Raw genomic sequence first — 22,870 nt, forward strand, 5'->3', positions numbered from 1 at the left:
TATTTTAAATAAGTAAAATGTAATTGTAATTGGTAAACCATTAGTGATAGAGACCTAGGGTCTTTTGATTTGAGGTCCTTGGTCCAAAAAAAAAAGAAAATAGGGTCAAGGTTAAAGTTCAAGGTCATTTCTAAATTTGGATTTTGGCTTTTTTTCACCTCTTTTCAAATACGATATAAGATATCGACAACATATTTTTTACTTAATTGTTAGTTGCAACATGTCGTAACACATACATATTGGTTTAAAGGGCACGCTTACATTAAATTACAGTTTTTTCCCCTCTTTTATTTCAAAATATGCATATGGTGATATAACTCATTAACCGAATACAATTAAGATCTAGGGTCTTTTGATTTGAAGTCCTTGGTTGATGACCTTGAAATTGAGCACAAGGTCATAGGTTAATTTGACGTTCGTGAATTTGACCTTTGCTTTTACCTCATATGTATACATGATAGAGCCATGAGACTTTTTGCATTAGGTTTCAAGCCATTTATCCTTGAAAAAAACAACCGGAAGTAACCTTGTGTTAACCGGAAGTAGCTATTTTTTGTACTTTATTAATATAAAAGTATATAGAACCAGATATTTTTGGAATCAGTGTCAAGTAAACAATTCAAATAATACCAAAAGTAACATTTTTCAAACCGGAAGTAACAAATTATCTCCCTTATTTAAAAAATAGTGTATGGAAACCATATATTTTTGGAATCAGTGTACAATAAGCTATCACTTGACCCTGGAAATGACATTTTAAACCGAATTTTACTACTTTCATATCAAAATACAGTTTTTTATGGAAAGACCTTCAATTGTTCTCTGGATAATTGGTTTTTAATTATTATTATTATTTTTTTCTTCTTCCGCCACTCTTTTATGACGGTGCTTTTTTGTTTCGCAAGATGTCGCTTAGATTTTTTGCGTATGATATCGAACAGTTATTTCGATTCTGAAACTGACCCTGTTTAGCCGAATACTTTTTATTGTAAGAGTTATCTCCCCGAACACTGTTTTTCTTGTGTACGCATCTCCTTCACAACCGTAAAAGATTATGACAAATTTATGTCTCCAATTTGTTCGTTATATCCTCAGGATCTTAAGAATAATTTTGACCGAAGCGGTCCAGAAACTCCATATGAGAGTTATTCCCCTTCTGTATTTAAAATAAGTAAAATGTAAGTGTAATTTGTAAACCATAAGTGATAGGGACCTAGGGTCTTTTGATTTGAGGTCCTTGGTCCTAAAAAAAGAAAATAGGGTCAAGGTCAAAGGTCAAGGTCATTTTTAAATTTGGATTTTGGCTTATTTTAACCTCTTTTCAAACACGATATAAGATATCGACAACATATTTTTACTTAATTGTTAGTTGCGACATGTCGTAACACATACTTATCGGTATAAAGAGTACGCTTACATCAAATTAGAGTTTTCTCCCCTCTTTTATTTAAAAATATGCATATGGTGATATAACTCATGAACCAAATATAATTAAGTCCTAGGGTTTTTTTGTTTAAGGTCCTTGGTTGATGACCTTGAAATTGAGCTCAAGGTCATAGGTTAAATTGACGTTCTAGATTTTGACCTTTGCTTTTACCTCATATGTATACATGATAAATCCATGGGACTTTTTGCATTAGGTTTCAAGCCATTTAACCTTAGAAAAGCCAACCGGAAGTGATCTTGTGTAAACCGGAAGTAGCTTTTTTTCGTACTTTTTGAATGTAAAAGTTTATAGAACCAGATATTTTTGGTATCAGTGTCAATTAAACGTTTGAATAATACCGGAAGTAACATTTTTCAAACCGGAAGTAACAAATTATCTCCCTTATTTAAAAAATATTGTATAGAAACCATATATTTTTGGAATCAGCGTACAATAAGCTATCATTTGAAGCTGGAAATGACATTTTATAACGAATTTTACTATTTTTCATATTAAAATACATGTTTTTTTGTGGAAAGACCTTCAATTGTTCTCTGAACAATTGGTTTTTAATTGTTAATATATAAGTGTTATTCTCTTGTAGCACCATACGTGTGCCTAAGTTGTAATAAATTGTCTTGTCTTGTCTTGTCTTAAAATTGTGGTGTGATTGCCAATGAGACAACTCTCCACCAGAAATCAAATGACGAAGAAATTAGTAACTATATGTCACCGTCCGACTTCAACAGTGAGCAAAAGACATACCGCATAGAAAGGTATAAAAGTTCCCGAAATGAGTAATGTAAATGAATTCAAATAACAAGCTAACGGGCTGGTCTGTGTACAAAACAGTAAACAAAATTCTTGAAGATCCACTTTTACTTTTATAAATAAGGCACAACACTCTATTCTGGTCAGGATACCATGAGACTACTTTTGTATATGTCAACATGGTTTGCACCGTTCCAACCCGCCCTTCACATGAAGGGTATTGACATGATATTTGCTGATCTTTATGCAAAGTACTAGTGATATGGGCATAAGAAATTCAGGAGAAATCTATGAACAATAATACATGTAATTAGGTTATATCTTTAAAACTATGGACGATTTTACGAACACACTGTTGGATAAATAATTATTTTAAACATCTTTTTGTGTCTTCATAACTGCGTATGATATGAAGAAACTATCATTATTAGATAACACAAATACTGAAACATATAGAAGTGTTTTATTTGCCAAACTGGAGGAACTGAGCGTGATTATATGAGCAATGGTCAAACTTTGGTACCACACGGTGGCGGGACTCTCCCGACCCAATTACAAGTCTGTTTTGCTGCATCAAATACCAAATCTGTAAAATATATTTCAAACTTTTAAAAGTAGGATTTTAATTAATATCAATAGAATATCCTTAAAACTGTAAGACGAGCTCACATCTTATCTAGTATTTTTTTCGGTAGCAAAATTTGTATGTTGCTCTCGTTGCCTCTGTCGTCGTCATTGTAACTATGGTTGTACACAACTATTTCTTTTCAATATCTATTGATTTGTCCTTTTTTACATTTTTGATTCGAGAGTCTTTTGCAGACGAAACGTGCGTCTAGCTTACAAAATTATAATCTTTTATATTTAGATTTATTTTCTCTATAGCGCTCCTTTTGATAAACGATTATGATAATATGTCTACACATTTTTAATAGCTCTAATGGTTCCTTAGACTTATTTTGACCGATTAAGTTTTCTAAAATATACAATCAAAGGTTATGAAAATCACATTTAATATGACATATCGAGTATTAATATTCATATTTGAATTGATGGAAATACATCATTGATATACAATAACACGGTTCCTGACTTATATCAGCAATATCCTGCAATCCTTTAAAACTTGAATGCCATGGAATGATACAGGATAACTTTTTTCACACGTATGCTAAGTGTTAATTATGCATAAATAATATCGTTTCTCCGTTATGGACAGTAGTGGTTTTTTTCCCTTAGCTTATTCTAATCCTCCAGGAACAAAACAACTTACTTGCTGGACAATGTTGATATCCTGCTAATTTCCCGCTATAACAAACAGCAAACGAAGTACAATTGGTTTGCAAATCAGCAAAATCGCCATCTGCTTTACTTGAACAGTCATAATTGTAGCCACCACATGGTAAAGGGACATTAATTGGTCTACAAAAATATATATGTTGTACTAGTGTTCTAGTGAAATAGAAATGATTTGTAAAATAAAGAATGATCGGTTGAATTTAAACTTATTGAAAGCCATTATCTAATTAATTTGAAAACAAAATCAGATTTGAAGCAAAGTAGACCTTTGTGTTAAAGGAAGATATGTAACTCTCATTCCTTACCATGGTTATAGTGAAAAATAGAAGAGTCAATTGTTAAAGTTCTGTGAAGATTTGACACTTGTATCTTAAAAGTATAAATATAAGTCAAGATCACAAGAAAAATTGACAATGAAAAATTGTATCTCAAAGTATAAAAATAAGTAAAGATCACCAGACAATGAAAACATTCAATGGAAAACAATGTTTTTTTTTGTCAGTAACATGATTATAACGTACGTACTTGTCACATTTTCGCGTCACATTGTTGAAAACAGTATCTAATGCTGGAGGTGTAGGGCAGTTGTGGACTGCTGCAGTACTGTTGATACATGTTTTATACGTCCGGCAGTTTAACTGGTAATTACCATTCCGTAGTCCAATACAATCCGCAGAAAATGACACATCTACAAAAAGAACACTATATTTCATGGCACTGCACACTACTTTCATGCATTTGTTAATATCATTTGGTGATATGAACCAGGACTTATAGCTTCAAACATATCGTCTCTGGTATGACAGCTTTCATTGTTCCACCAGTTGAAACATTTTGGACAACATAAACATGAAAATCCAAATAAATGCTCTAGGCGTAAGTAAAATTGTAATATATTTTCCACATGAATGGCAGAAATCAAAGCACTTAAGATATTTCTAAATGATTGAACTATATAATCTTACTTTGATTCATGAAGTGTTTTAAAAGAAACAGTACATGATATCCAATTACATTTAATGGCATTTCTACTGGTTACAATTTCACAAGGTCGTAAAAAAGAATAATTTCTTAGATTTATATCTGTTACAAAAGATTAAGCGCAACAGCAATTTAATCTAGACCCTTGACTAGACACAGTCCTATGATCCTCGGTTACTTACAGTCCGTAACAATAGTATTGACCTAACGATAGAAACGATTGTAATGCTCTCTTTATGTAGAGTCTACTGCTAATAGAAGAAAAAATACATAAATTGTAGTATTTAGAAATTACTTTACACAATTAACTCATTCCTTACCATAACACAGGAAGATTAGGAACAAAACAGCTGGTCTGCACTCCATTGTTTACTTTAAGATGAATTATAAGATAAGTGCGATGGCAGACGATAGCAAGGTCACGTGCACGAACTACGTCTGGAATTATCAAAGCCATAGAGGTCAAAGTAATGACAGATTACTGTGCTGGGATATTCCGTCCTCATATTGTAAAGGCAACAATTGAATATTATACAATTATAGCCTTTGTATGAGATCGATATATCGACATGAAAGAAGTATATTGACTAAGGACGAAGTCCGAGGTCAATATAGTCGACCTGAGAGAAGTATATTGACTGAGGACGAAGTCCACAGTCAATATACTTCTTTAGGTCGATATATATCCTCTTATCGACCTCATACAATGGCGGCTACAATTTTTATATTATTATTCCCAATAAGTCCGTGTCTGTTTTGTTTTGGTTTTTTTGTGTTTTGTGAAAACCTACCAGCCAGCCAGGAAAGAAAACACACACAGGGAAAAAACATAAGGTCTTGCATCTTAATCAAGAAAAGAAAACTGGCGGATTAACCAAGAATGGACATCCTGGAGACTTAGACAACATTAGGAACAATACTAGGACTGATATTAAAATAAACTACAAAAAACCCGCGCGAGCGCGGCTTGAAGACCATTTGAAATGTTTATGATGATACACAGCTTGGGTTCGTGTTTCTCAAACTGTTTTTATGCACTGATGCATTATGTTGATAGTTTTTATTAAATTGTCAGTTCTTCTTCCATAGGAGTTTGAATGTCCAATTAGTAGCTTCTGTCTCGGTGTTACACAGGTGCTCCTAGAACGGAGGAAATAACTCAGAGAAGAAGAAGACAATCTAGAACACTGATGATTAAAACATTTCTCAGTGGTGCTAGTTTGTAGTATTTCTTTTTTTTTTTCGAAAGGTGCGAGTCAAGTTCTGTCTCTGTGTGATACGGGTGCTCTGACATATCGTCTCTGGTATGACAGCCTTCATGGTTCCACCAGTTGAAACATTTTGGACAACATAAACATGAAAATCCAAATAAATGCTCTAGGCGTAAGTAAAATTGTAATATTTTCCATATGAGTGGCAGAAATCAAAGCACTTAAGATATTTCTAAATAATTGAACTATATAATCTTACTTTGATTCATGAAGTGTTTTAAAAGAAACAGTACATGATATCCAATTACATTTAATGGCATTTTTACTGGTTACAATTTCACAAGGTCGTAAAAAAGAATAATTTCTTAGATTTATATTTGTTACAAAAGATTAAGCGCAACAGCAAATTAATCTAGACCCTTGACTAGACACAGTCCTACGATCCTCGGTTACTTACAGTCCGTAACAATAGTATTGACCTAACGATAAACGATTGTAGTGCTCTCTTTATGTAGAGTTTACTGCTAATAGAAGAAAAAATACATAAATTGTAGTATTTAGAAATTACTTTACACAATTAACTCATTCCTTACCATAACACAGGAAGATTAGGAACAAAACAGCTGGTCTGTACTCCATTGTTTACTTTAAATTGAATTATAAGATAAGTGCGATGGCAGACGATAACAAGGTTACGTGCACGAACTACGTCTGGAATTATCAAAGCCATAGAGGTCAAAGTAATGACAGATTACTGTCCTGGGATATTCCGTCCTCATATTGTAAAGGCAACAATTGAATATTATACAATTATAGCCTTTGTATGAGGTCGATATATCGAAATGAAAGAAGTATATTGACTAAGGACGAAGTCCGAGGTCAATATAGTCGACCTTAGAGAAGTATATTGACTGAAGACGAAGTTCACAGTCAATATACTTCTTTAGGTCGATATATATCCTCTTATCGACCTCATACAAAGGCGGCTACAATTTTTATATTATTATTGCCAATAAGTCCGTGTCTGTTTTGTTTTGTTTTTTTTGTGTTTTGTGAAAACCTACCAGCCAGCCAGGAAAGAAAACACACACAGGGAAAAAACATAAGGTCTTGCATCTTAATCAAGAAAAGAAAACTGGCGGATCAACCAAGAATGGACATCCTGGAGACTTAGACAACATTAGGAACAATACTAGGACTGATATTAAAACAAACTACAAAAAACCCGCGCGAGCGCGGCTTGAAGACTACTTGAAATGTCTATGATGATACACAGCTTGGGTTCGTGTTTCTCAAACTGTTTTTATGCACTGATGCATTATGTTGATAGTTTTTATTAGTTTGTCAGTTCTTCTTCCTGAGGAGTTTGAATGTCCAATAAGTAGCTTCTGTCTCGGTGTAACACAGGTGCTCCTAGAACGGAGGAAATAACTCAGAGAAGAAGAAGACAACCTAAAACACTGATGATTAAAACATTTCTCAGTGGTGCTAGTTTGTAGTATTTCTTCTTTTTTTTCGAAAGGTGCGAGTCAAGCTCTGTCTCTGTGTGATACGGGTGCTCCAAGAACGGAGGAAATAACTCAGAGAAGAAGAAGACAATCTAGAACTTTCTGATGATTTAAAACATTTCTTCAGTGGTGCGAATTTGTAGTTTTATTTTTTTTTGAGTGGTGCGAGTTCTGTCTCTGTGTGACATGGGTGCTCCGACAAAGGAGGAATTTACTTAATGAAGAAGAAAACAATCTAATGATTAAACACATTTCTTCGAGTTTGTTTTAGTTCTTTTTTTTTTTTTTTTGAGTGGTGCGAGTTTGATAAAGTGATGCAAGTTGTAATAATTAGTGAGAATGTTTGAGTGGTGCGAGTTGGCCGTTAGCCTGGAGTCCTGGCTAATCTTGTCAGTATACATCAAACATCAAAATTTATGCAAATATTTATTCAGCCTCACTTTAGATTCAGAGTCAACTGGCACTGAATCGATCACGTGGTATTTGTTCCCCACCTGGCCCTTGCGACGTGCAGCTTGATCGGGCCGGGATGCCAGGCTAGTTGGCCGTGGGCCGAGTTATCGGGCAGTACCTCGACTAAGCATGCGCGAAAGCGTATAAGACACGGATCGATAACGGTTTTCGAATTTGGATATTTTCTCAAAAATTGGCGTTTTCTGTGGAAAAAAGATTGTTTCAAAGACAAATTTAGGAAGTACAAAACACTACATTTATACGTCATATCACAAATATTTCCGACTTTGTATGGTTTCAGAGGAGTTGCGGCTCAATGAAATCGGTCTCTTCCTTTAGTAGTATAGATATAGACAGAGAACACAACACATCTAACAAAAAAAGAAGATGACGGACTATATTCTACCAAACCAATTGTTCCAGATGAGAAAGCAATTTCTGCTTCTTAAGACTTAAGACTTCGAAAATAAATATTGTTTACTGTATTTAGCTCGTATATTTCTTTTTGAACTTTTTATTTATCTACGTCGATTTTAGGCTTTTGGTTATATGCGTTGACTGTTAAATATTCAAACATAACTAAAAAAAATGGGGATTTCTAGAATGTATTTTTTAGTAACATATGCTGTATGCCCTGTGCAATATGCTGTTTTTTACCTACGAAAAGCTAAACACAACAGTATTGGCGTGCAAACTGAGTAAATACAAATGTACATGTAATCAAGTTTTAACGAATCACAAATCCTAAAAAATATTCGATTAATAATATAAAGGAATGTCACATAGTTCAAATTAATGAAAGAATTCTGTCTTGAAATGTTCTGTCCTCATATTGTCATGGCAACATGAATATAAAGGAATGTCACAGATTTTATAAAAAATTAGATTATTGTCCTGGAATATCATGTTCTCAAGGCCACAAATGAACAAAAGTAATATTAAAGATTTCTAATTAATGAAAGATTTCTGTCCTTGGATACTCCGTCCTCATATTGCCAAGGCCACAAATGAAATCATTTGTTTGCACCTGTCCTAAGTCAGGAATCTGATGTTCAGTAGTTGTCGTTTGTTGATGTGGTTCATAAGTGTTTCTCGTTTCTCGTTTTTTATATAGATTAGACCGTTGGTTTTCCCGTTTGAATGGTTTTACACTAGTAATTGTTGGGGCCCTTTATAGCTTACTGTTCGGTGTGAGCCAAGGCTCCGTGTTGAAGACCGTACTGTGACCTATAATGGTTTACTTTTATAAATTTTGACTTGGATGGAGAGTTGTCTCATTGGCACTCATACCACATCTTCTTATATCTATAAAGGAATTTCATACAATTTAGATTAATGTGAAATATTTCGTAATCATATTATATAGGCTACAAATGAATTAAAATAATGTTACAGAGTTCAAAGTAACTATGAAACTACCTACTTTAAGGGCGGTGTCAATCAAATGCGGATACTAAAATATTCCAAAGATCTGTTAAAGCATATACAATTTAGGTTCCTCTACGAGGCGTGCAATAGTATAAAAAAGTTTACCCTTTACTCAAGAATTCCTTATTCTAGATTTAACGACCGGTTGCAGGAATAAGTCCAACTTTATTTCATAAAAAATGACAAAAGTAGATGTAAATATGTTGTTTTAGGAAGAGATAAATTATCGATGGTTAACAACTCTGATTTAAAAAAAAAAAAGTTCTCTGAAGCTGACATCATTAAGATGCTACTTTTGTTTACGACACATTTGTTACGTCTGGGGGCCTTGTTATTCAACAAACAGCATTTATATTGGAACTAACGGTACTCCTCTTCTTATCGACTTGTTCCTTTATTCTAATTATTTCGTAAAGGAGCTTTTTAAAAGAACAAAAGAAGCTTGTATTATTCTTTTACTTCACGTTTCGCTATAAAGGTGAGTTTTATTAACTGAATAGTTCAAATTTTGTTGACTATGCAAGGTGATCGCATCTATCCCGTTTAACTTTAGATAAAGGATACAACAAATATGGTTTAGTCTCCTTCGTATCTTGACCAAATCTAGATATTGACAGTAAAAGTCGGTTGAGAAATTAACTTTAGGACAAAAGAGATGATTTCGATTTTCCCATTGTGAACTGCCCATTTCTATATATTGAATTACGGTAAAATGTCAAAAATTAAGTGTTATCCTGTGCATGGGTCTACATAGTATTGACAATATTAAGGTAGATTACACAATTACAAACTTCTTTGATAAATTCATTAATATCTTTGATTTTTTTTACATTTTTATCTTTATTTAGTGACATATGACCGGAAGTTAAAACTTATAATTTTAGTGCATAGACAGCGTCACTATGTATAACAGTATATTTTGCAACAAAAACTACTAAAAAGTACTTGTAAGTAATCATGAACAGTTCAGTATACTTACAATCACTTTTAATCGCTAGACTTTTTTGTGAAACGCAGCCCTGTTTTCGTTAACCAGACAAAATTATTTAAAATTTATACTTATATTAGCATAATTAGAATATTCATGATAAGACCCACAACGGCAGGATTGGTCTGAATTAATGTTGACTCTTTGAAAATCATAATTCAAAACGGAGGCTGAGCATCGAATTATGTCAAAATGAACTTACGATTTTAAAATTGTGGATCTGCATTGCTTTTATTTGATAGAATAATAAACACCCATATTATCACAAACCTCACATGCAGGTTTATTTAGATAACGGTCTGATAAAAGTCAAATACAGATTTTTCTATGAACTTTCTACTTAATCTAATATACTAGTACTATAATATACATTCAAATGCTTCGATACATTTATTTATGGTCCCTTCGACATGGATGTTAGTATTTCTGCTAAATATAAAACCTATTATTGCTTATCAAAATCTGTAACTTGTATAGTCTCATAACTGAAAATTGATTTCATTTCTGGGATTTAAGTGCAACATGTGCAAGGAAACAACATAATTTCAGATTTCGGGGATTCATACCATAAAACATTTTTAGACCAATCTCTCAATCCTATATTGACCCGCCCGATCTTAAGTCAGTGACCGGTAGTCCGGTAGTTCTCGTTACTTGCCGTCTATCGTAAATGTCTTCCGTTTATAATGCTATTTACTCAATTAGGCAGGCTGTAGTCACTCTTAAATTGTTTCTCTTGGTCATCTTTGCCTATCATGCGGAATGATTTTTGGTCATCATTAAAGGTCATATGGTGACCTGTAGTTGTCAACATCCTCGTTCTTTATTCTGTGTTGGGGAGTTGTGTCATTGGCAATCATGCCACATCTGACTGTTTTTATAATGATTTTTTGTTTGAAAAAGTGTCTTGTATGCTGTATGTATTCGTGTTGAGTTGAATAATAAAAAAGGCAATTTCAACTCCATAAATTATATACAAACTACTGTTTCGCTACAAATCAAAAATTAACATGCAATTGATTCATAAATGTTAATTTCGCTTTTCTAGATATACGTTGGCAAAAAAGAATTACTTTTTCAAAGCTAAGTAATTAATACAGATTTATCCTTTCCGCAGCATTGGCATTTAAACGCCTAAATGAATTATAATCTTGATAATTTCGCATCACTGGAATGTTATTTTGCACGCTGAATACCAATTTATATCATGCAAGTAAATTTCTTTGGACTTTAGTAGCAGCACATACACATACACATTAATGGCGACAAAGCATGCAACCACAAAAGATTTTAAAACAAACTGAAACACCAAAAGCATTTATTAAAGAATTGTAATGTCTTTATTTAACTGCATCTTTCGTTGCTTTTTCTTGTTTCAAGTCATTTCATCCAGAGACAGTGGTCGGAATGTAATGCCCACATGGTGGTAGTACATTTTGAGGCCAATTACAAGTCTGAAGCTTAAAATCGAAAACCAATCCTACAATAACATAATATATTTTATCATTACAATGCATCAACAAATTTGCAGCAAAATGAGCTGAAATGTTTGCACCTGTCCTAAGTCAGGAATCTGATGTACAGTAGTTGTCGTCTGTTTATGTAGTTCATACGTGTTTCTCGTTTCTCGTTTTTATATAGATTAGACCGTTGGTTTTCCCGTTTGAATGGTTTTACACTAGTAATTTTGGGGGCCCTTTATAGCTTGCTGTTCGGTGTGAGCCAATGCTCCGTGTTGAAGGCCGTACCTTGACCTATAATGGTTTACTTTTATAAATTGTTACTTGGATGGCAAGTTGTCTCATTGGCACTCATACCACATCTTCCTATATCTATGAAGTTAAAAGATTGAGTGCGTCAAGAAATGGTTGTATATCGGTACATTAGAAACTAATTACAGCATATACATTTTAAAAGTTTCGGATTAGGAAAGGGGAGTCTAACGACAAATGCTCGCCCCCGTAGAATGTGATGGTCAAAATGGATATACAGTACATAAAACAATACCAACACACCAATAATCCAATTCCTTGTGATTAAAATTGAATCCATCTTCAATATATCTATTTAATAAAGAGTTAGGTCCAATTTCCTCTGATTTTATTTCACTTCAGGGTCGTTTTCTAAGTGTGCTTTAATCTGTACTTAAATTAACATTGACTGTCTCTTAACTTTAAAGTTTAATATTTTCGAACATCTGGATCAACATTGCAGTTTTGATAGATTTGGCAAAATATGAGTTTTATTATCCCAAAATAAAGAAAAACGACATTCATAACCAAAACGAAAATTATACCGGAAATAATTTATATATATATTCTGTCATTTAGATTCAAATTATTTAAAGATGTCCTTCGATTTGAAATGTCGAAAACGTGTAAAATTTGCAATGTTTTCTTCAACAGCAAATTGTATCGCCGTCTGATTTTGATCAAGTGAGTGAAACTAATTCAAGGGAAAATATCCTTACTTCTTTAATTATTCTTCTTTTACACAAAATTAACGGTTGTATATTTTATCAGTGTTTCCTACGTAAAATACTGAGTAAATGTTGATATAATGCTGGTATACTATAATCAAGCGAAAAAATATTTTGATATACCTGGTGTACAAGAATTGTGACCAAAGTACGTTCCAAACTGACATGTGTAGTAGGTGAGACAATTATTGAATAAATCAGGAAATCTGGCATCAGGTTTGTTTGTACAGTCTTCCAACTTTCCACATGGTGGTCCTACATGTGCTGGTCTATAATAAATATCAAACTTTGACTTAGTATCATAATTTGTGTATTCTCACATTCAGTTACCTACCTCCTACACGACGTGCTGGTCTATAGACATTATTTGAGTGTGTATCGTAATTTGTGTATTCTCATATTTTTTATACCTGACAATGCTTTTGCATATTGCAATCATTTTGAATTTGGCAAAAAAAAGAAAGGAAAATGCCACGCAGTCCCTCGAAACTATTTTCTCTTTCAAATTGATACAGGACTTTTGTATATAAGTACGTTGCATATAGTTTTTTTTTTCTGTAACGAACAGATTAGCGACTAAGTAAATATAAAAACAGAGATATAATTTTACAAAGAACATATTATTTTACGTCAAAAAGCTTATGTGCGTAAATTATATCTTGATGGGATAGGATGAGGAAGGGATCAGATTTAATTTTCACATGAAGTCACGACCTGCAACCTTTTAGGGGGAGGCATCCTTGCGACCTGACTTTTCATTTAAAAGGACCTGTGACCTTTGAAAATGTTAAAAACCGAGAATCAGATCGGTTTTGAACTATAAAGATGGCTTAAAAGTGACCTTAGGCAATTTTTAAACGTGACCCTGTGCAGGGGCGGATCCAGGATTTTGGAAAGGGGGGGGCGTAGTATTAAAGTTGGCCGAGCGGAGCGAGGCGAAAAAATTTGTGGACCTTTTTTTGGCTAAAAAACATAAAATAAGTGTAAAATGCATTTTATAGTTAAAGTGTAGGGTTGGTGCCGTATTCTCTCCATCAATTGTCTATTATGAAATGATTAGATGGATCCAAAGCTATGTACTAATTAATATATTTGATGTGGGATTTGTCAGTAAAAAATGGACATGGAAAATTCTCGTTTGTTGTATGGTTAGTTAGCATAACCTCACAGATTTCTTGTTGTAAACAAGATATACGGCTATTCAATGAAATTCACAATACGACCGACACGAAGAAAGACAAACAAGCAATTTTCATCCAAATGTTTGGTTGAAATGTTTCACCCAACAAGGGAAGTGAGGGGTTCCAAATCAACCAAAGGCTACGAATGAGTCGGAAATGACAATGAAGTTGTGAATGACGGTCGACACATGGAGACATATAGGCCACACACAGCAGGCTGGTTGCAGTCGGGCCTTGAAAAAAGTATTCAGTATATCAGTTCGGCGAAACAGACATTCCGGTCAGATATGGGATTCACATGCAACCCCCCCCCCCCCCCCCCCCCCCCCTCCTCTCAAAAAAAAAATAACGCCCGTTTTTTATTCATCATGTTCATTTAATGCTAAATAATTCTGTTGAAAATATTTTTTTCTAATAGCAAAAAAGTGGACAAGATTATTGTTTTCAATCCAGATACGGCCAGAATTTTTGTTTAAGGCAAAAATCAGGGTCAGAATTTTTTCTCTAAAATATCTCAGACTGCCCCCTCAGATCAAATGGTCCATACCTTAGACTTTAAATCTATATCTAGAGCTTACTGACTGGGGATCACTATTCAGCAATGTTATTAATGGGCTGGGGCGTGTGGGGTTAAACATGTTTTCGTAGGTAAATAATATTGCTGTGGAACTTTTTTTTCATGAGAGTGTAATAGAGTATTACTTTCTGTTGGGTGGAATTGTGAAATACTTTGTCGCTTTGGGGGCGTCATGCTTGTCATCCTCAGCCTAAGCAATGTGTTACTGTAATTTGAATTTCAAAATGACTGAGTGACGATTTTTTCGACGAACTGGTCAACTCCACCGTAGAGAATCACATGACTTTGACATAATCAATAATATATTACAGTAAATACGAGCGAAAAATATCTTTATAAGTCAAGAATTGTCGCATAAAAATTAAATACACGGGAAATGACAAAGTTCACGAAGTCTAGTCTGATTAATCATTTTACAAAAAAAAAAAAAAAAGTGCAAGCAAAAGGGGGGGGCGTACGCCCTCTACGCCCCCCTCTGGATCCGCCACTGCTGTGACCTAAGGGAGATGCCCTAATGGAATGCAATATATATAAATGTAGTGAGTGTACTAATGACAACTCTCCACTAGCTGACATGCAAAGAAAGATAACAGATATATCAAACTGAAACAGAATCCAAGGGTTGTTATGGTCATTCATTGGACTTCTCCAAACCGGTGGTTAATCCTTTGCTAAAGAGGGGTGTCCGTTTGGCTTTGTGGGAAGTATAAATACACATTCACGTCCGGTCGAAAGGGGGCTGTTAGATCCAATGCCTCGTGTAGAGAGTGCAGTGCTTTTTAAAAGTTAATGAACCATTGAAAAACTCTCTGCGGGGTTTTCAGATGGCCTGCTACAATGCAAAATTCTGTCCCCAATCCACCCCATCCCCTTTTTCCCCCATTAAATCCGCCTGTGATGAAATGTTTTAGAACAGCGCTGCAAAATAACAAAATCAAACTAGTTAACCATATTTTTTTTTTTTTTTGGTTTTGATAGTTTGTTCTTATCTTGTACTGTTACACCACTGTCCCAGGTTAGGGGACAATTGGCGCCTTCTAACTTGTTTAACTCTGCCACATGTTTTATGTGCCTGTCCCAGGTCAGGAGCCTGTAATTCGGTGGTTGTCGTTGGTTCATGTCTGTAATTGTTTCGTTAATTATTTTGTAATAATTTAGGCCGTAAGTTTTCTCAATTGAATTGATTCATAATTTTCATGCCGGGACCTTTTAGGGCAAACTATACGGCATGGGTTTATCTCATTGTTGAAGGCTGTACGGTTACCTATAATTGTTTAAATCCATTTCATTTGAACTTTGGTGGATAGTTGTCTCATTGGCAATCATACCACATCTCCGAATTTTTATAAGACGATGTTGACCTGAATATGTTTTTATGTTAAAATTACTTTTTTGGATTGCCGTCTTATTGAAGTTTACAATCTCCTCATTTATACAAAACTTAACGAAATCGGAAAAATAGGGGAAAGTAACTTTGAAACTTTTTTATCGGTTGAAGTATACCGTTTTGTGATCAGATGGGTTCACATAATTGGTTACAATGTACTTACGTGTCACAAGTTTTTGTTCGGTTGTTGTACACCGTATTAGGATGAGGTGGGTTCGGACAATTGACTACTGTAGCAACACCACCTGCACATGTCAAATACGACCTGCATCCTATCTCAAACACTCCATCACCTTTGCCTACACAGTCACCGGCAAATACTGAAAATCATGATAAATCATTGTTTTCTTAAACAGAATATATCAACAAAACAAAATTGAGTATTTCAGACCCTTAAGATTTATGCACTTCAATGACATATCTAAATTAAACTCGTATGGATGGAAATGATTGATTGATGGTGTTTAAACATCACGGCATTAAGGTATATAGGGGGGGGGGGGGGAATTCTGAGACAAGTGCCTGTGATATTATCGTTGGGCTAAATTTGAGACGAATTGTATATATACATATATATATATTTCGGAATCATTCTTTTTTTTTTAAATTCAAACTATCCGGTTGCAATAAAGCAGTCAAATACATAATATGGCCGTTTATAGAGTTAACAATCTCGGGTATTGTATACAGGTCTTTGATCGTTATCATGAATGTTACAAGCAAATTTTTTTTTATTGAAAAAACATACCAACACAAAATACTTCGTATTTATTTTAAAACTGACTTTATAAACAAGAACAATTTTCTTACCAGACACTGGAATAATCAAAAGAAAAATCGTATACAACATGGCTGTCTGGGAACAACACAATATGTTAATGTCTTATCTGTAAATGACCCAGGAAGTTCTCTTGCAGAATATATAATATATTGCAAGCGCCATATCAGATTATTGTCTACGTAACAGTATTTTGTGTGTATACACGACCTTATTTGAAATATGTTGCTCTTATCTAAATTAAATTGTGACCAGATAGATTCAACCATAAAGATAAAATGGAGTATTAAAATATAGTATGAACTTTTCCCACCGGCAGTGAAACCAGTGCTTTATGAGAATGTGGATGGGGGTTTACAGAATAGAGAATAAAGGGCAAAAAATATAAAGAATAGAAAAAAATGGACCAAAAAAATAAAGAATAGAGAATAATGAGGTGCTAAAATATAAAGAATAGGGAAAAATGGGCAAAAAGTATAAAGAATAGAGAAAAATGGCCTAAAAAATTAAAAACTACAGAAATGAAAAGACCCCCCATCCAGAACCTCTTTTATGGGGGCGTACGTTTGGCTGTGTGGGATGTATAAATACGCAGTCGCGCCCTAACCGGATAGGACCATTTAATTCGATACCTCGTGTAGGGAGTTGTGTCCTACCTGCACGTCCAAGAAACTCTTTGCAACAGCTATTTTAGGGGTCCGTATATGGCCTTTGCAGAAACGACATATTTAATCATTGATTTTTTTGGGGGGTGGGGGTGGGGGTGGGGGTGGGGGTTCTTCCTAAATGTATATGAAATATTTGCCATTAGAAGTTTATGAATCAATAACCAATCAAACAATTATCCTGATTAGACCATAATTTTCGACTCGTTGAATCTTAAAAATCGATTTACATTTGGAATAGTTATTATATGACATAAATTTTACTGTCGCTTACTTTTTTTTAAAGTTTTTATATGATTTTTGGGGACTAAAATCACAGGTTGCAGATCATTTTTGAATACAAAATGTACCAATCAGTTAGAATGGAAACATGTTTAACTGAAACAATACGTAAATCTTCTGAATGTTTATGTACAAGACAACCAAAGGGAAATATACCAGGATTGCTATGTTCCATCTGGTTTATGCTCAATACCCGAAGTTTGGAAAGCCAAAAATGTATTCATGGGGTTATTTGAACATACGTAGCAAAAATTGAATAGAAGTAGCTCATCGGTCCTTCATTGGTTCTGCTGTATGCAAACTAAATGCAAATAAATTTGTACATTTGCACACCTTAAATGGCCATATCGACAAAAGATTTAATTAAAGCTAAATACATTAAATCTCATAAAATACAGGAATCCTCATTCCTTGACTCATCCACAAATTCCCTTTTAAGAAATCCAATTCAAAACTATACTGTTTAATGGGATGTGATGTTGAGGTGAAATTCGTTCAGTAGTTTGGAAAAAGAAGGAGAATTGTGGTAAACATTTTATTTATACCAATTTGACCCCTTTCTAAACTTCATAATCATCTTCATTCGTTTATCAACAAAGGAATATACCATCACGCTGATCTATTATCATCATATACAGTTGTTTTACAAGAAGTAGGCTCCAGTAGGAATTCCCTTTAGGCCACACAAAAAGCAAATTTAAGAAAGTCGGTTTTGAACATTTTTACAGGTCATATGTCCTTTTAAATGAGACTTCATGTCGCTAGGTCGTCTGCCAAACCACCAGGGTTGCAGGTCGGGTTTGTCCATGTTAGAGCCACAATTTAAGATGTGATCAACGGAAAAAAGAAAAAAAATGTTAAAACAAACAAAGATGTGATTAGTGTAAAATAAAACATCGTGTTCCTGGTTTCTAAATTGAAGTGCGACCACACGTTTTCCTTGATATCCGAGTCGGTGTCTGTAACGATGTTTCCTGTGAGATGGCTCCAGTCTCTGGTTGTCCTTAGATAGATCTGTGTTCGTATTTAGAGGTGTCAAGGTGACGTTGTGGTTGCATAATTCTGACTGAGTGACTGTCATATTTTTCTGTTTATACAAAAAAGTACCGATAAATCTGTATTGCTACTTGGTGGTATATCTTGGGGTCGCCCCGCTATTCCGACACCCCATTAGTCCGAAATCTCATTGGTCCGACACCCCATTAGTCCGAAATCTCATTGGTCCGACACCCCATTAGTCCGAAACCTCATTGGTCCGACCCCCCACATTAGTCCGAAACCTCATTGGTCCGACACCCAATTAGTCCGAAACCTCATTGGTCCGACACCCCATTAGTCCGAAACCTCATTGGTCCGACACCCCATTAGTCCGACACCCCAATAGTCCGACACCTCAATAGTCTGACACAAGCAGTAATTGAAAATCTACTTCATAAAAAGAAATGGAGAAGACAGCACTGGTATGTAAAAATACCATGATCCTTTATATATATGTATATATAAAGCAATTGACAACCTTGCAATATATTGTTTTACAAATACAAAGTGTGACCAAACTCTTTCATAAAAAAACACTCCGCTATAAAGGGAATTTGATTGATTGATTGTTGTTTACTTAACGTTTAGTGGCAAATAGTTCATGCATGTTAAGGACGAAAACAAATGAATAATTAATACAAAAGGTATGTCCTGTAATAAGAATCGACCGGGATGGAGGGCAGAAAAGATTTAATGCCATGGGAAAATGAGGGTATATTGGATTGAAGAGAATTTGGAATTGGAAGAACAGTCTCTCGTCGTACAGGAAAATGCCCAGAGTGCAATAACTATACTCTCCAAAAAGGTCAAAACTGAAAACTATTTCATTTACAATAAAAACAGAACTTATAATTATCCAGGCATGTTGGTTTCCATTTACACCGAATTAGAATTTTAAAATCGAAAACTTTATAAAAAAAAAATATGAAAGTCAAAATATCCATCGTAAAATTGTACAATCGACTATATTTTGTTCTTTATTGTATACTTTATTAAGGTTGTTGAACTCAATAAAAACGGATAGCATTTGCCCTCAGCAGGCAATAAAAGCGCTGTTCCTTTGCTTTTTGTTTGTTTTCTGCTGTGCATGAACTGATTTTGTGTCATGGATTGATACCCCATATCCTTTGTTTTTCTATAACAGTAAATATTATTGCCTCCAAATTAATATCCTTCGATTTCACGAAACACGGTAAATAACGAACCTTTTTCACGGCTGCACAATGGCAAAACACGTTGCACGAAAATAACCCTTTACCACCCTCTTTAATGGACTTATACCTATTGTATCTATATTGTTAATAAGTTCTTATCCTAAACATGCACGAAATATTTGCCACTGGACGTAAAACAAACAAATATCAATTAATATTAGTTCTCCCTTTAACTTCTCTTCTCTAGCATCGTACATATGAAGAGTATTGGCATGTTGCTGTGACATATACAGCTATTAAAGAAATAGATAGTGGTGGAAGTGTCCGTTTGGATCTGAATATTTTTCATAGAAAAAACCATACTGATTTTATACAATACTCCAATAACCTTATGATCTCATCGGTTGCCATGTCGAGGAAAATTATGAAATTATTAATATATGATAAACTTATCACCAGAATATATTTCGTAAACTTCTATAGGTTAAAAGGAAGTAATTAAAGATGACTGGCGACACCTAGTTTGTAAATCCAAGATAATAGGTAGAAGTAAATTTATTTTTTCGGCTGCCCTGTTTATTAGAAAACAAAATTTGAATAGTGAGAAATGAGTGTATTGGTGTAGCAATAGCTAGAAATTTAGAAGAAACTCTCTGTGATGAACAAAATTTTCTGTGCAAAATTAAGCAAGAGGTGTTTCTATATTCATACTATTTTGAAAATTGCGGAACCATAGAGTACCCTTAAAAAATGCAATTTCTCTATCAAAAAAGCTGCGGCACCATATGTGTTTTGCAGTTTTATTCACACGGAAGCGTGTTGAAAATTCAGAATTTGACATTTTTTTTCATCGGAATTTTTATAATGAAAATACAGAACCCCAAAAGGCTACCATTGTCGCCTATGTAAAAAGTTACTTCATTTTAACGTATAGTCAACAGATTCCTAATGGCGAACGAGTCAAACACTGAAGGTGGCACGGTAGTATTTACACTCCGGAATTTAGGTTGCTCTTTTGTACTTAAGTCAATGTATCTGAACAGTGTGATTGGACAAAAAGTACAGTATCTACTGAACATACTTTCCCAAACTGAGTGATGATTCAGGTGTAGAAAAATATGAAATAATTTTACATATAGGTGAAAATGAATTTTTGAGATTTTTTTTAAATTTTGTATTCACTGCATGATAAAAGACCTAAAAGCACTAGTGGCCCTAGGTTAATAAAGATAGCAAAAAAAGTAAACGGTCATCATACATATTCAAATTAATTTTTGAATATTATAATGAAACTACTTCAGTTAACTGTGTATGTAGAATTTTGGGCAGTGTTAGAAAGGGATGAAAATTCTAAAGAGGCTAGCATTATCCCTATGGGTCAGGAAATACTACCGTGCCACCTGAAGAGTATTACTTGGAAGGGAGATAATCATTGAACCAGTTTACGCACTGTTTGGAAACGAACGAAATTACGGCAGAGCACTTCGACACAAGTGTTCCTTTCTAATTTCACTCTTTCTTAAATATTGGTGCCCATATAGACAGACTAAACTGATGTTCTTCAAATAATAATGGCATAACTGTTATATTTTAGCTCCCCTTTCAAAAAATTTATAAAATTAGAAGTTTTAGTTGAGTTGACCGCTATTACTTTTCAGCACTAGAGTTATACTAGAAAAAAGTGTCCGTCTTATTCACTTAAGCCATATTCGCACATATAAACGTGTAAGTAGCAAAGCTTCATTGGTTCCTTTATTTTCTTACTGTTCGTATGTGTCACTTTTAACCTGTATCTCTGAGATAGTGCACATATAAACGTGTAAGTAGCAAAGCTTCATTGGTTCCTTTATTTTCTTACTGTTCGTATGTGTCACTTTTAACCTGTATCTCTGAGATAGTGTATCCATAGATATTTAAGCAATTCACGAAGATTTCTCTAGTATTTTGTGCTTTTAGTTAGTGGTAATAAAATTCTGCTACTTTAGTACTAATACATTAACCTAAATTACATCACTTGTTCCCACGAAGGACAATATCCTCTTCTTAACATTGAGATAACCTTTTATTTGGCTTTCTAATATGAAAATAAATACATTTTTTTTAATATTTCGATGTCGGACAAATGAAATGTCTAAGTTCTCTAACTATTGGGTGTCGGACCAATATGGTGTCGGACTATTGGGGTGTCGGACTATTGGGGTGTTGGACTAATGGGGTGTCGGACCAATTGGATGTCGGACTATTGGGGTGTCGGAATATCGGGGCTGCCATATCTTCTGAAATAAGAAATCTTAAGCGGTTTACTGTTCTTTCAAGTGTAGGACAATTCAGATAATAGAATTACTGTCGAAGAGCAAGATGTGTAAGCCAATTGAGACAGTAGAATTGATGTGATTGAGCCAGTTTATAATTGAAGCTATTGGTTACAAATCCTGCTGTCCTGTCTTATATCATTTTCACCTGTTCAATATCCTTCTTGCAGTGACGGCCCCATACTGCACTGCTATATTCTAGTGCAATATTAGAACAAAAACTATCAGTAGTATACAATCTTTCTAAGCCACTTAGATCTTTCTGAAGTATTTCTATATCACTTTCAGATTTGATATTTCTATTATCAAACCATTATCTGCGAAAAGTCTTATGCTATTACTAGTTATATGTAGTTTATGTTCAAAACAAATAGCAGAGGACCCAAATCATCATTGGAAGTCCAAATGCCAAAACAAATAGCAGAGGACCCACATCATCAATGGAAGTCCAAATGTCAAGCCAAATAAAGGATGCAAAATAACTTCTAACATAAACGATTTGACTGAATTTTATTCAGTGTTAGGAAAAAGAGAAGATACAAAGAACAAAAACAAAATCAGGTACTCCGGAATGGTAAGTAGTTCTTGCTCCACAAGTGGCACCTGTTGTGCTGCCCACAGCCAGTTAGCATTCAACGAAAAGTTGGATTCAATGATGTCACAATCCAACTGTGGCTACAACAAATGGAACAAAAAGGAATCTAGCTGCAGTTTTATTACTCTAAATCCATTTTGGTTTTTACTTAAGGAACCCTAGATTACAGCAATGCAATACAGAATTGGCCCACAGGTGTATGGGTACAGGATTTTGATATTGTATTTTCATTGTTTGTACTAAATATACAATATTTTACCACATTCTTACACTACTATGCTTGTCTTATTTAGTTTTGTGTGGAATTATCAACTCTAATACAATTTCCTATTCTACTTTCCATGGTAAAAGACTTGC

At 34.3% G+C, this 22,870-nt stretch overlaps 1 protein-coding gene and 1 long non-coding RNA gene across 4 annotated transcripts in view; both read right to left on the reverse strand.

The window, feature by feature from the left end:
* Nucleotides 1-16,583, reverse strand: part of LOC127712532 (chondroitin proteoglycan-2-like) — a 37,674-nt gene extending 21,091 nt beyond the window's left edge. Inside the window, exons 1-4 of one of the 3 annotated variants that reach the window (XM_052219023.1) lie at nucleotides 16,500-16,583; nucleotides 15,853-16,009; nucleotides 12,668-12,813; nucleotides 11,367-11,545 (exon numbers count right to left, since the gene is read on the reverse strand). In XM_052219023.1, coding sequence (XP_052074983.1) covers nucleotides 11,451-11,545; nucleotides 12,668-12,813; nucleotides 15,853-16,009; nucleotides 16,500-16,539 — 438 coding nt within the window. In that variant the 5' untranslated portion in view covers nucleotides 16,540-16,583 and the 3' untranslated portion in view covers nucleotides 11,367-11,450. Of the gene's footprint in view, nucleotides 1-11,366; nucleotides 11,546-12,667; nucleotides 12,814-15,852; nucleotides 16,010-16,499 lie in introns of those variants that run through there. The other 2 variants (XM_052219025.1, XM_052219024.1) reach the window with 2 other exon arrangements.
* LOC127712538 (uncharacterized) lies at nucleotides 2,647-4,308 on the reverse strand. Its single transcript, XR_007987156.1, has 3 exons — nucleotides 4,022-4,308; nucleotides 3,471-3,619; nucleotides 2,647-2,783 (listed from the first exon to the last, which is right to left on the reverse strand). It is a non-coding gene; the product is annotated as an uncharacterized LOC127712538 (long non-coding RNA).
* Nucleotides 16,584-22,870: the final 6,287 nt, after the last annotated feature.

The sequence above is a fragment of the Mytilus californianus genome, unplaced genomic scaffold (genome assembly GCF_021869535.1).
Source record: "Mytilus californianus isolate M0D057914Y unplaced genomic scaffold, xbMytCali1.0.p SCAF_8, whole genome shotgun sequence".
NCBI lineage: Eukaryota > Metazoa > Mollusca > Bivalvia > Mytilida > Mytilidae > Mytilus > Mytilus californianus.